Source organism: Galleria mellonella, unplaced genomic scaffold, assembly GCF_026898425.1.
Source record: "Galleria mellonella isolate WM207_F2 unplaced genomic scaffold, CSIRO_AGI_GalMel_v1 utg424, whole genome shotgun sequence".
In the NCBI taxonomy this organism is placed as follows: domain Eukaryota; kingdom Metazoa; phylum Arthropoda; class Insecta; order Lepidoptera; family Pyralidae; genus Galleria; species Galleria mellonella.
Genome location: NW_026442097.1, coordinates 3,267,095 through 3,283,080, shown reverse-complemented (window position 1 = coordinate 3,283,080; position 15,986 = coordinate 3,267,095). Strand labels below are relative to the sequence as shown.

General features: G+C 37.2%; 1 protein-coding gene across 1 annotated transcript; it reads left to right on the top strand.

Moving 5' to 3' along the window:
* The first annotated feature begins 1,238 nt into the window (after positions 1–1,238).
* On the top strand, positions 1,239–5,532 carry LOC113516249 (all trans-polyprenyl-diphosphate synthase PDSS2-like). Its single transcript, XM_026900644.3, has 2 exons — positions 1,239–1,585; positions 3,938–5,532. The coding sequence occupies exons 1-2, from the start codon at positions 1,334–1,336 to the stop codon at positions 4,898–4,900; spliced, it is 1,215 nt and encodes a 404-aa protein (XP_026756445.2). The 5' UTR covers positions 1,239–1,333; the 3' UTR covers positions 4,901–5,532.
* The last annotated feature ends 10,454 nt before the right edge of the window (positions 5,533–15,986 follow it).

Below are 15,986 nucleotides of genomic sequence, written 5' to 3'. Positions count from 1 at the left end.
TACAAACTAACACTACTATTACAAAAATAATTATCAAAGTCTATATTATAATAATAAGTCCAAACACCTAGTTATTGGGGGGAGGGTGAGAGGAGGTCAACAGGTCGACCTTTTTCCTGGTCTCCTTGGAAACTATCATGGTTAAAATTCCTGATGAATTCATCATGGTGGGCTAACTGGCCTGTTTTCATTCTCAGCTATCACCCTTCACTGGTGCCCCGCCAGCATATCCCGTTAACGCAAGCCGAGTTACCGATCCATTTTCATCCAACAAAAAAAAAAACACCTAGTTATCTTTCTAACCTATTTTCTCATATTGGATTACAATTATAATGAAACTGGTCGGAAGTATCTTGGATACATTATGAATAAAAAAAAATCTAATAAAAAAGTCGTTTCAAATTATCAATATTAAATCGAGCCCTCTCTCCCATAAAATGTCATATAAAACACAGCTCTCGATAGAATTGTTGCGTGTAACTGAACAATTTTAATGATGCTTTCGAAATGTTAATTCGTAGTCTCTATCTTAAGAAACTTAGGGTTTGAAATTGAATGGATATATTAATTTCTGTACTGTGTTATTTATGTGGAGAAGTAACTTGAGCTGCCGCGTTTCTCTTCACGGTCAAGATCAGCGGTGTTGCTAGATTAATATTTTTTACCTAATAGTGAGGAGTTTACGACGTCTGTATTAAGATTTTTTATAGATTCGGAGGCTATTAAAAATTAATATACTCTCTTTAAAAAGAACTTAATGACCAGTAAATTCCGTTCCACAAAAAAAAAAGCATTCACTTCAATCGTGGCAGAACAAGATATTTTGATTTAAAAATAAACTGCTGAACCGATTTTGATAAACTGAATGGTCCTAACTTCCTAAGCCATTTGCATCTATGACTTCTTTCAACACATAAGTTCTTCGCTACATTTATTCATGGTAGGTCACTGAGTTTTTATAAACTAGTTCGCCACTAGAGAATGTATTTTTCCCATCAGATTTTTTCGATATCTATGGCCGGCTAATTCTTACTTATAATTTTTACTTCGGTTTATATTAAAATTAAAAAGAAAAGTTAGATAAAGCCACAGAATAAAGCCTTCAAATAAAAACAAGATGTATTATCATACGTAGGAATAAATAAATAAATAAATTAATATATAATATAGAGTAAAGTGAAAGACAGACATGGTAACCCTTAAATCGAGAGCTGTTACCATAGGTACCTATTCGACTATAGAAGCATTTCTCGGTCAGCTGCATGCTGATACGGAAGGCAATATAACGATCTCACCTTTGCTCTAAAAAATAAAAAAAGTTATATCATAAACAATGTCAGTGTCGTACGCGGTTTCCCGCGTTCTAAGGCGCGCGTCGCCGTTCCTTTTTCAAAAAAGATACGAATCGACAGTGGCCAGTTTGACGAAAGATGAAATATTGATACTGCTGAGACCTCCTTTCACAAATTGGAGCAACACAATTAGGGACGCAGAGAAAGTCGTCGGATATCCGACCTCTTTTATGAATTTAAGATGCTTGCTGAGTGACGAGTTCGCTAATCTGGCGCTGTATCTGAGAAAATTGGTAAGTTTAACTTTTTAATTTATTTTAATTATAGAATAACTATTATTTATTTCTTTTATTTGTTTAATTTTATTTATGGATTGCATATGATATATACGTAAATAATTTATTTTTCTATAATTTGTAGACACTTTTTCGGCTATAAAAGAAAATACTTCGTATGGTGTAAAATAATTTCATATAAATAAAAAAGCGTATAGATAAGCGTTAGAATTTACATTTTTTTTTCTTTTTCTTTTTTAAATGGGTTTTTAAATAATATTATTGAATAAATAAAATTTGAGAAATTCGTTTTTTATCTGTAAGGAATACTTACAATTTGGTCGCATAGAAATTTAATCAAAATTGGTTCAGTTGTTTAGTTTTCAAATCAAAATAACCGATTTTGCCATAATTGAAATATTTTTTTCTTTGTAGAATACAATTTTAAATATAAAAAAAAATACAACTAAATTGAGAATCTCATTCTATTTGAAGTCAATTAAAAAGTAACAAGTTCTGGCCATAAACAATATTTTTTTTATAAAACTTGTCTCTAAGCAGTGAAAGCATTAGAAAGTGGAGACACGTAAACCTACAACTATATTGCCGAAGAATATTGTATACTTTCACGGGGGAAAACATAACGCATATTCATGCTAACGGTAGTTTTAATAATTTTAATTAATTCTATAAATATTTGGTATTTTTATTTATATTTTATTTCATAAATTTCAAAAATAAAATACTAATATAATTAAATTGTAACTAGACAATGTCAGTACGTGAAGATATTGAAAAAAAAATTACGGGTCTTAATGAGACTAATAGAGTATTTTTTAACAATTCAGAATGGCAAACAAGCTGACTGCCCACCTGATGGAAAGTGGTAACCGCCTATAGATCGCCTATAGACATGAACAGTACCATGGGCATAACAGAGTATACTGTTTCGCTCATGATAGCTCCATGCGTTGCTGTTCCTGAGGACTCAGGTGTTATTCCTCTGTGCCACATCCCACCCTTCAAACCGAAACACAGCCATGCATGCATGCATGCATATATATATATACGAGTTCTATCTATTCTATATATATATATATATACATATACATATATATATATATATATATATATATATATATATATATATATATTTTGTGATATTAGATCCTTATGTGTATTATATACATATGTCATATAGTGTATTATATAGAAAATTCAATAGAAGCTGACGCTCGTTATCACAGTTTCAAGGGTAAACTATGAGTTGACATAACTAATTCGCACGATTATTAGTGGCAGGGTCACCGGATGCTACCAACCTTTTCAACCAACTACAAAAAGAAGGAGGTACCCAATTAGAAGTGAATGCACAAAAGTATTTACTTAATAAAAAAAAAAATTATGATTTTTTTTCTATACAACTTAGAATGGCAAACAAGCAACGACCCACCTGATGGAAAGTGGTAACCGTCGTCTACAGACATGAGCAGTACCGTGGACATACAGAGTATACTGTTTCGCCCATGATACCCCCCATGCGTTGCAATTCCTAAGGACTTAGATGTTATTCCTCTGTACCCAGTAAATTCACGCCATATCCCACCCTTCTAACTGAAACACAGCTATGCAAACACAACTGCTTCACGGTTGAAACACGAATGGGACAGAGGTACCTAAGCAATCGACTTTTCAATATCGAATGTTGTACTATCTGGTTTTTTTTTTAATGCATGATTAATGGAATGGTAACCCCGCCTGTGCTAACAGTATACGCTGGCGGGGCACCAGTGAGGGATGATAGGTGACGATGAAAGCAGGTCAGTTAGCCCACCATGATGAATTCGACAAGAATTATCCATGATGGTTCCCAGGGGGAACCGCGTAGAGGTCGACCTGAGAGGGTATATTGTTAGCAATGGTGCTATTGGACCCCGTTACTAACAATCCCTTTTCCCCCATACTATCCGGTTTTAACCACAATTATAGAGCAAAAATATGAGGAATTTCGAGTTGCGATATAATTATTATTATTATTGATCGTGTGGTCCCAGCATAGAATAGGCCACAAATCATCGTCACCATTTCAGTCGTTAATTGTCCACTGCTGAACATAAGCCTCCCCCATAAGTGGAGTTTTGCCAGTAGTTGCCACGTTTGGCAGGTGGGTTGGCAACCGCAGTCAAGCTTTTAGAGATGTTTTATGAGGGACGCTGCTGCCTATTCCTCAACTATTAAGTTCTCTTAGTCGCCTCTCACTACACCCACTGGAAAGGAAGGGGTGGCCTATTCTATGCTGGGACCATACGGCCATGGTTGTAAATAATATTTGTAATTACTTAAAATTTAATTTATTTTTTTTAATTACAGGTCGGTAGCAATCACCTTGTGATGCAGACAGCTAAGAACGTTCTCTACGGTGACTCTAAAAACCTTCAACCCTGGGGGCTCATCATCTTACTGCTCTCCAAATCGGTGAAGACCACCTCAACACTGCCGGTGAAGAAAGTCGAAGAACAGCAAAGGATATTAGCGGAACTAACCGAAATGATCAGAACGGGACACTTAATTCACCGGGGTATCGTGAATGTACCTTTTGCGAAACGTTCCAAGAATACAGAATCAGCAATTTTCGGGAATAAAATTGCTCTTCTGCTCGGTGATTACTTGCTAGTTACAGCAAACGGTATGTTAGCTGGTCTCAGGAACTCTGATGTGTCCTATATTATATCTACGGCTTTAAAAGATCTATCCGAAGGCGAATTCTTCGGGGAGAGAGATGAACAGAACATGCCTTTGCCAGGGAAACCTAAAACTTCAGGTGAGGATTACCAGATCACATTCGATACTACATCCATTAGTGTCGATCAAGTAATTGGTAAACCTAGAAGAGAATGGACAGCTAGAACTGTTTTTAATGGCGTCAGCTTATTAGGAAGGGGATGTCAGGCGGCTATGGTGTTGAACAAACAGAGTAAAGAGATGGAGAACTACGCATACCATTTCGGGTGCCATGTGGGTTTAGCTTGGCAGGCTGCTACAGAACTTCAACAGTTAACATCAGACAGTAAAGACCAGTTTTGCTTAGCAAGCGCCCCTGTGCTCTTCGCGTTGGAAGGCAATCCGGATTTGTATAAAATAATTGATCAAGGCAAGAATGATATTAAGGACGTTGATTATGAAGATTTGAAGTTTAATATATTGAAAACAGACGCTGTTGATAAGACGAAGAAACTTTACGAGGATCACGCGAAGAAAGCAACTGCATATATCGAAGGTATGGGAGAGAACGAGTCTGTGGATATGATAAAAAAATTGATCAATACCTTCTGATCTGGACAAGACTATAGCAACATCTTATCAGGATAAGAAGATTTAATTCCAAAATAAAAAAAACCAGTAATTTTTATTTCAAAACTAAACTGAAGATCCAATTTTAAAGAAATTTATAAAGGACTAGTCTGAAAGTACGAGTAAATTAAAAAAAAGGAATTTTCCAAATCGGTTTATAAATGACGAAGTTTGATGCAACAAACATATATTTAGAAGGGCCGAATCGGCTTTGCTCGAGGTACTCTTTGTGAACTAATCTTCAGCAATTCACGCCAATCACCAGAGCGATTCTTTTGCTTGAGATGTTAAGCGAAGACGCCAAAATTGATATATTTAATTGTTCAACGGAGAAATCGACAGATTTTTTCGAGCTGTACTTGCTGTTGGCCACAGATGACCTTAACAGCTTCACCGGGCGCGTGCAGGGGCGAGTGCAGATGGCACTCCAAGCCGAGAGGAGAGTGACGAAGTATTGACGATAAAAAGTTCACAGAAAGGTCATTGTTTTATTACTCGAATGCTATGTAACATAGATATAAGTATTATAATAGCTAAATGTTGTCGCATTAGGCCAAAAGATCTGTAATGACATTATTGTAATAAATTAGTTAATATATAAATAAAAAACCGAATTAAGAATTTTCTTTTTTTGAAGTCGATTAAAAATTAATAGAACTTGAGAGACATGGAAACGAGGGACTTTAACATGATCTTAAACATATTTATGATGAATTTTAATGTTAATGGCTCGAATGGTCGAGCTGTTTTACTTTTATGATGTTCTTCAAGCAGGGCCGTAGCTAGACCCAAGCTTATGGTAGGTAAGAACTTTTTGGTAGGGCAGATAATAATGGCCATGGCCATAATTAACTGAAAAAGCGACTTTCTCTAATTTTATTGGGACACTCCATTTAAAGATAGGGTATTGGGCCTTTTATAGTAGGGCATTGCCCCTCAATGTCCCTTCCTAACTATTGCTATGCCTTCAGATGTTTCATAGATTTTTCAATAATCTACATATGATGATATGGACACAAATAAATAAATAATTAAATTAAATTTGGATTTTAATGAAAGTTTCTATACTATGTCCACGTAGAAAGTATGTAGTCAACTTTAAGAAAGTTATTATTATTACATCTGCCGTTACTTGTTCACTGCTGAACATAGACCGTCCCTTTTTTATACTGGTGGCAAACAAGCATACGGCCTGTCTGATGGTAAACGGACTTACCGTAATGGACGCCTGTAACACTAGGGATGTTAGGCGGGCGTTGCCAAATCTTAAGAAACCTTAATACACTCTTTTTGAAGATAACATTCTGTAGTCTCTATTGAAAACCATGTTTCCTTTATCATTGAGGGGTTTTGCCAGTAGTTGCCACGCTTTGTAGGCGGATTGGCAACTGTAATTAGACTTTGGTGATGTTTTAAGAGGGACGATGCTGCCGATCCCTCGACCATTAAGTGTTGTTAGTGGCCCAAATAATAATTATTTTTAACGTCATCTATGAATTTTATAGAAAAACTTTTTTAAATTGAACTTGAGCATGGATAAATTACACTGTATATAAAGCCATGAACTGTAGAAATTACTTTGAGAGCTACTAGATGGCGCTAATTAATACTTAGCACTGTGTAAATATAAAGCCATGAACTGTAGAAATTAGTATGAAAGCGTATTAGATGGCGCTGATATAACAAATAATTACTGTTCTTGTGTGCATTCCCTTTTCCCCCTGAATAATTGAGATTAGGTTCCGCAAAAAAATCAAATTGAATTGTAGCAAAACCGGTTATTTTGATTTAAAAACTAAATTACTGAACTGATTATGACAAATTCTCTATTGGATCCAATTGTAAATATGTCCTTTTTAATAAAAAAAAAATTCCAAATCGGTTTACAACGGACGGAGTTAGGAGGGAAGGGGGTTGTTAGTAATGGAGACTGAGAATCCCATTGCTAGCAATATACCCAACCAGGTCGACCTCCTCGCGGTTCCCCCTGGAAACTATCATGGTTAATTCCTGATGAATTCATCATGATGGGTTAACTGGCCTGTTTTCATTGTCATCGATCACCCTTCACTGGTGCTCCGCCAGCGTATCCCGTTAGTGCAGGCGGGGTTACCATACCATTTTCACCCATCAAAAAAAAAACGGAGTTATGAAGTTACATTCATAAAAAGAAATATAATCGAATTAAGAATCACCATCTTATTGCAGTCGATTGAAAATTTATATGACAAAACAAGTCAAAACAATTATTTCTAGAACATTTGTATGTCTGTCTGTCTGTAACTGGCATCACGAATAAAATACTGGCCCTATAGACAAGTGACAAGCGAATTCCAGACCACCAGAGGGAGGGTACCAGAGGGAGACTGTACAAAAGTCGATTGCTTGGGTACCTCTGTCCCATTCGTGTTTCAACTGTGAAGCAGTTGTGTTTGCATGGCTGTGTTTCGATTTGAAGGGTGGGATATGGCGTGAATTTACTGGGTACAGAGCAATAACACCTGAGTCCTCAGGAATGGCAACGCATGGGGGGTATCATGGGCGAAAGAGTATGTGTGTGTACTGTTATGTCCAATGTCAATTAATTACCACTTTCCATCACGTGGGCCGTCAGCTTGTTTGCCATTCTAAGTTGTATAAAAAAAAAGAATTCGTCGATGGAAGAATGAGATAGCAACGTCGGGTGACTCATTCCAACTGATGGACTCGCTAACGATGTCGATGACGATGACGAATTCGCTTATTCGTCGATGGAGTCGACATCGCTAGCGAGTCCGTGAGACGGAATGAGATAGCAACATCGGGTGGCTCATTCCAACTCACGGACTCGCTAGGGATGTAGATTACATCGACGAATTCGCTTGCCAATTGTCTAGGGGCCCTGCACTTTCACACAGTTGCATTCCTGAAGTTCTAACTTTAAAACTGGTGTGTTACATCTTGCTATATCGTCTAGTGGTTACTCAGTTCCACGCGTACGAAGTCGCGGGCTAATGTTAATAATAAATAAATTCCTGCACGTAGCAAAACACTGCTGCAATTAATGATTAATTGAAAACGCAATCATGCGTAATGACTGCTCTTGATCTTTCATCATCGGAACTCAAGGATTTTGATTTAATTGTTATATACTTAAATATCATTAAACAAAATAATGGAAACTTTACGTACAAACGTACGAACGTATAAACTACGGAATTTGCTCTGTAAATTATTAAAGACTTTGCTCCACAAAGAAGCATCGACTTCCATAGTAACAGAACCGGTTCTTTTTCAATCGACTTCAAAAAGAAGAAGATTGTAAGTAGTGCAGACTACCAGTTCCCTTGCTAGCAGTTCACTTTGTCAGGGCGACCCCCCGTGGTCCCCCTATCGAGCTGAATTCCTGGTCAGGTGACCTGTCACGATGGGCTAACTGACCTGCATTTTCATTTCCACCTATCATCCCTCACTGGTGCCCCGCCAGCGTATACCGTTAGCGCAGGGTTACCATTTCATTATCATACATTAAAGAAAACAAAATCAGGCTACCTTTGTACCTACCTTCTCTCTGGTCTAACATACTAATTAATTTATTTATTTTCAATCATTAATATCAGCTTTCAACTGCTGAACATAAATCTCTTCCTTAAGGGGGTTTAGCCAGTAGTTGCCACGCTTGGCAGGCGGGTTGGCAACCGCAGTTAGGCTTTTAGAGATGTTTTAAGAGGGACGCTGCTGTCCATACTTCGCCGTCCCTAGTCGTCTCTACACCGGTGTCGTACACCCACGAGAAAGGAAGGGGTGGTCCATTCTATATCGGGACCACACAGCACTGTTCAGCAGTGGACAGTTAACGGCTGAAATAATAATAAGTTATCTATACTTATAATAAATCTGTAGAGAGGTCAATTCTGTACATGAAATATATTTCCAAAATAACTATTAGGGGGTGATTAGTGATCGATACTGATGCCAGAAATGCAATCATTTAAATTTTTATCTGTCTGTCTGTATGTTCGTTATAAAAACAAAAACTACTCGACGGATTTTAACGAAACTTGGTACAATTATTCTTCATACTCCTGGGCAGGTTATAGTGTACTTTTCATCGCGCTACGATCAACAGGAGCAGAGCAGTGATGGGAAATGTTGGGAAAACGGGACAAGTTACCCCATTTTTAAGCTTCCGTCGCGTGTGCAGCCTTAATGGCCATTTTTTTAAATGTAAAAATATTCACCCGTGCGACGCCGGGACGGGCCCGCTAGTAATTGTAATAAAGTAAATATTTACTCGTGTAACGTCATAAAAATCACAGGATATACTGTGCCGACCGTGATGCACTTTATTCGAATACTGCGTCACCCATATTATTTATATCTCAATAATATTCCGCAGCTAGTGTACCTATTTATAAATTTGAGTTATTTTTATTACATACTAATATTATATTTATTATCAATATTAGATGCCCTTCAGAGATATAGCGAATTGATTGGTGTTACAAGCTAATTAACCTATTTGGTATTTCTAATAATTTGTACATAATGTAAACATAATTATATTTTAAAACACTTTTTGGTGATTCCCGAATATACACGACGACTGCCGAAGATCGCCGAAGAGTCACGAAGAGGGAGAATGATGTTTTTATTTTATACAACTTAGAATGGCAAACAAGCTGACGGCCCACCTGATGGAAAGTGGTAACCGTCGCCTATAGACATGAGCAGTACCATCGACATAACAGAGTATACTGTTTCGCCCATGTTACCCCCCTTGCGTTGCCATTCCTGAGGACTCAGGTGTTAATCCTCTGTACCCAGTAAATTCACGCCATATCCCACCCTTCAAACCGAAACACAGCCATGCAAACACAACTTCTTCACGGTTGAAACACGAATGGGACAGAGGTACCCAAGCAATCGACTTTTGTACAGTCTCTCTCTGGTAAAATGTGATGTTTTCGATTTGTGCTTTTTCTATGTAACTTAAAATGATCAATTATTTGATGGCCCACCTGATGGAGAGTGGTAACTGCCGCCTATATAGATATACATTAGCATGGTCATCACAGGATATACTATGACGTCATATGTACGTCTCAAGACGACGTACGTCATTCCGAAGGACTGTGGTGTTTTGATGGAGACATAATTTTTTCATTCGACTTCAAATTGGAGGTTCTAAATTCGATTGTTTTTTTTTTGTATGTTTGTTACCTTATAACTCCATCAGTTGTAAACCAATTTGGAAAATTATTCTTTTTATTTGAAAGGATATACTTACAGTTTGGTTTCGTAGAAATTTTATTAAAATTGCTTTAGTAGTTTAGTTTTTAAATAAAACAAAACAGGTTTTGTCGCAATTGAAGTTCTTTTTTTAATGGGACACAATTTTTAATTATATTTTTTTTTGTCAATTTTGAACAGATTTTGATAATTATTTTTGTCATTGTTGGCATAGGCGTGTTTAAGGGGAGAATGGGTGTGAGAGGGTCATGCCCACCAGAGAATTGTCTGACTCCTATCTCATAAATTGAATGAAGTTTTCTGTTATCCTTAAAGATATGTTTTGATCATGGTAAATACGCCATTGTTACGGGGGTCAGAACCCATTCCCAGCTAGCAAGGTCTGCGACTCAAATAAGACGTCAGTTTTAAGTCATTTTAGGGTCGGTGACTGAAAATTGACGTCAATATTACGTATAATTGCTACCTGGGTTAAATAACTTTAAATACGCCACCGATCGTTGGTCCTTCATTAATTTTGCCACAATTGAAAAGTATGTTATTGCGGAGCAAAATTTGGAATCTCTTCACTATATTGTAGTCTTAGATTATATAGATAGAGCATCGAGTCTCAAAAACGGGTCAAGTTTTTGTCATCTAATTGTCAAATTAGCTGACTCATTTTTTATCAGTGTTCTACATATTTACGTATAAAGTGTGTTTTGATGTATTATTTAATAAATAAAATTAGTGTTTATATATTAAATAATAAAAAGATGCAGAAATTATAAGATAAAATAAATATAGAAGTTATAAAGGAATCACTCATAACTATTTATCACGCAAAATTGTATGGAAAAGTTGACACGTTTTTTCGAAGCATTTCTATGGAGATACTCTATCTATATAATCAAGATTTTAATATTTTAAGCACACACACACACACACACACACACACACACACACACACACGGTTTTTACCAGAGGAAGACTTTGTACAAAAGTCGATTGTTTGGGTACCTCTGTCCCATTCGTGTTTCTACCGTGAAGCAGTTGTGTTTGCATGGCTGTGTTTCGGTTTAAAGGGTGGGATATGGCGTGAATTTACAGGGTACAGAGGAATAACACTTAAGTCCTCAGGAATGGCAACGCATGGGGGTATCATGGGCGAAAGAGTATGTGTGTGTACTGTTATGTCCATGGTACTGCTCATGTCTATAGGCGACCATCAGTTTATGATAGGTGGGCCGTCAGCTTGTTTGCCACTCTAAGTTATAAAAAAAAATATGCGTTTTATTATTGGAGATGCAGCATTTGTTTTATGCAACTCAGAATGGCGAATAAGCTGACGGCCCACTCGATGGAAATGACAATAAAAAATCCTGCATTAATTCGATCTAAGAGTATCTAAATGTACGGAGATGATCTCGTAATGACATTGGATTGTCCGTGAAACTTATATACGGATATTTTTAACAAATTAGCCATCAAAAAGTAGTTGAATCATGATGCAAAAACATTCAGGAATCCCCTAATTAGTTATAGATAAGTTGGTTGCACAAATAATGTTGCTATACTGCATAAAAATTAACAGTTTTTTTTATACGACTTAAAATGGCAAACAAGCTGACGGCCTACCTGATGGGAAGTCGTAACCGTCGCCTATAGACATGAGCAGTACCATGGACATAACAGAGTGTACTGTCTCGCCCATGATACCCCCCATGCGTTGCCATCCCTGAGGACTCAGGTGTTATTCCTCTGTACTCTGTAAATCCACTACCATATTCCACCCTTCAAACCGAAACTTAATTATGCAAACACGAATGCTACACGGTAGAAACACGAATGCGACAGAGGAGCAAACGACTTTTGTACAAAGTCTCCCTCTGGTTTTTTTTTACAACACGGGGGGCAAACGAGCATGCGACTCACCTGATGGTAAGTGACTACCGCTGCCCATGATATTTTATTAAAATCGATTCAGTAGTTTAGTTTTTAATTCAAAATAACCGGTTTTGTCTTAATTTTCTATTTTTTATTTGTGAAACAAAATTTAATTGTAAAACGAATAAAACGCACCGATGTACGACGAGATGTTATAAACAAAATATTATTTGAAATATTTAAATTTAGAACACGGAATGGCGTAAATAGGTTTTTTATATCAGCCATTAACTTTTCACCGCTGAACATAGCCTCTCCTATAAGAAGGGTTTTTATCAAGCAGTAGTTGCCACGCTTAACAGGCTTGGTAATCGTGCTGCCCATCCCTCCATCATCATAGTCGCCTCTTACGACACCTACGGAAAAGAAAGGGGTGGCCTAATCTATGCCGGGACCTACATGATCAAATAAAAAAATAAAATAAATAGATTTTGCTTCACAACAATCAGCTATTTTGCTCTGCAATGAAAAAAGGGTTGCTTCAATTAATTGCGTCATAAAATTAATATGAACCTAACATGGAAGTAGTGGGGGGAAAGGGACTGTTAGCAATGCAGTTTGACATTGCTAGCAATATGCCCTATCAGGTCGACCTCCACGTGGTTCCCCCTGGAAACCATCGTGAACAATTCTTGTTGAATTCGTCACGATGGGCTAACTGACCTGCTTCATGCTCACCTATCATTCTTGACTGGTGCCCCGCCGGTGTATACCGATAGCGCGGGTGGGATTAACATTCCATTGTCAACCATTAAAAAAAAAGACACTAGCGGTTGCCGACCCGTAGTAGTATTATAACTGGGAACAAACTTCGCTTGGATAGCAGACTGGTGTAAATTTGAATTTTACTAGATCGAGCTGTCGATAGGGGGATTTATTAACCTATCTAACTGTATCCTACGGCTTCGTCTGTAGTCGTATCGTGTCGTTAAATAGCCTGCAACCTTCCTCAAGGAATGAGCTAGTAAATACTAAAAGAATGTATTAAAACTAACTAACAGTTCCAGAGATAATTGCTTTAAAACAAACAAAATTATCTGCTTTATGAGTTCCACGAGTATATTAATACAGATGTTTATGATTCTATAAATAAGGACTCGTAATTTTTTTTTATATAACTTAGAATGGCAAACAAGCTGACGGCCCACCTGATGGAAAGTGGTCATCGTCGCCTATAGACATGAGCAGTACCATGGACATAACAGAGTACACTGTATCGCCCATGATACCACCCATGCGTTGCCATTCCTGAGGACTCAGATGTTATTCCTCTGTACCCAGTAAATTCACTGCCATATACCACCCTTCAAACCGAAACACAACCATGCAAACACAACTGCTTCACGGTAGAAACACGAATAGGACAGAGGTACCCAAGCAATCGACTTTTGCACAAAGTCTTCCTCTGGTGAGATTCTGTACCTGAGACACTCTCTCTCATCATATCAGCCATTAACTGTCCACTGCTGAATATAGGCCTTCCCCATAAGGAGGATTTTTGCCACGCTTGGCAGGCGGATTGGCAAACGCAATTACGCTTTGGAGATGTTTTAAGAGGGACGCTGCTGCCCATCCCTCGCTCTCCCTTAGTCGACACCCACGGGATAGGAAGGGGTGGCCTATTCTATGCCGGGACTACGCGGCCTTCTTTTTATAATCGGTTGAAAATATAAATGTGCGGGGTTCGAACCTATGACTATCAGAAGGTGAGGCAGTATATACCGCTAAACCGTCAAGGTCGTTAAATCGATTGACTAATTCGATTAAATTTGATTGTGCAACACGCGCTTTAGTTATAAACTACGTCATATTAATTATAACAGTTTGTAGGCAATATATACATATATACCTGTTTTTAATTTCCTGCCTTAATTTTTTTTAAAATCCACACAAGCTGTAACAATGTTAGGTTAGGTTAGGTTTTTTTTTGATTAGTGAAAATGGTATGGTAACCCTGCCTGCGCTAACGAGATACGCTGGCGGAGCACCAGTGAAGGGTGATAGATGAGAATGAAAACAGGCCAGTTAGCCCATCATGATGAATTCATCAGGAATTAACCATGATAGTTTCCAGGGAAAACCGCGTGGAGGTCTCCCTGGTTGGGTATATTGCTAGCAACGAGATTCTCAGTCTCCATTACTAACAACCCCTTTCCCCCCAATAGGTTAGGTTAGGTTAGGTTTTCAATTCGTGTGAATCCTGATTCCAGTTGTGGCTATGTTATGGGGTAATCTCCATAACATAGCCACAACTGGAATCAGTTTTGTCGACGTAATCGTCGACAATCCTGATTCCAGCAGGACTCTGTATCTAGTCACAAGGCACGAACTACCCAAGCCTGGCTTGAAAGCAACGTTCCGGACTTTATAAGAGCTAAAGACTGGCCCTCATCTAGCCCAGACCTCAATCCTTTAGACTTCAAATTATGGTCAGTTTTCGAGGACATGGCCTACTCTAAACGACACGGCGACATTAAGTCTCTTAAAAAATCTTTGGAACAAGCAGCGGCGATATTTCCCTTGGATACAGTGCGTAGGTAAATCCATAGATTCGTGGCCAGACAGATTAAAGGCCTGTATAAAAGCCAAAGGTGGCCATTTCGACTAGAATATTTGTTTATTTTTTGCTGAGAGTTTAATAAATATGTAGGTATAAATTTTAGTAGTATTACATGACTTCGTAAAGAACTAAATGCATTTTTGTGTGTATGTTTGTAATGAATAAACTCAAAAACTACTTTGCCGATTTCAAAATTCTTTCACCATTAGAAAGATACATTCACTCTGAGTAACATAGGCTATATTTATTGTTAGAAAAGATTAAGGATGCTTACTAAAACTTTAGTAACGTAACTCAAGGTGTAAAAAAATGTTATAAAATATCTTTCGTCGCGTGCGCTGCGGAAACTATCGGTGATAGAACAAAAGTATGTTCTACAATATTGAAGAAAATATCAATAACTACAAAAACCTTCACGATACTATATGTCCAACTATTATCGTTGTGTCACAATAATCACTTTTTAAAATGTTGTAAAAATGTCCACCCGTGCGAAGCCGGGACGGGCCGCTCACATATATACATATATACTAGCGATACCGTTGTATCTTTTCACACAGCGGAATAGTTTGGACAGGATAAAAATTTGTCAAGTTAGGTATTTAGTAATAATTATATATATATATATAATATAATAATTTTGACCTTATATTTGTTTTGACTATCATATATTCAAGAAATATAGATTTTGGTGAGATAAGTTGCGATCGTTAATTGGATGTGATAACATCTCGTTATGTTGGCGATAATGATCTATGTTTGAAGTACGCATTTTACATCGACCCGGAAAATCTGTTAAAAGTTGTATTTTAGTCTAGTTTTAGTGTCCTCAAGCTGTGTGCGTGCTTAGTGTATGAGCGGTAGCGATTTTATAAATACCATCATTATTCAATACATATAGTAAAATCGTAACTGGCTGCTGTCTGTACATGGAAGATATATAAGAAAAACTATTATGAGAGGGCTTTATGAATGCAATAGAATCCAAAATAATTATATTTACAATTTTTGTCTATTTGTCTGTTTGTATGTATGTTTGTGTGTGCTTGCAGATTTGAATGTAGTTTTCACTAATACGTTGCAGGTGCGAGGCTCTTAATAAGAGCAATAGAATCAATTAGAAATTTTGTCTGCCTGTCTGTATGTTTGTTCTGGCATCACGCAACATCTACTACATCAAGTTATAAGCGATTTCCACAGTTGCATTCCTGAAGGTGTAGTTTAAAAATTGGCGTATATTTTATCTTAATACGCAAAATGTAATTATTTCTATAATCTGTTTCATTAGTTTTCCTACATCTAAAATTAATGCTTACGAAGCAGCAGACAAAGAGCTTGTCTGAATTTTTT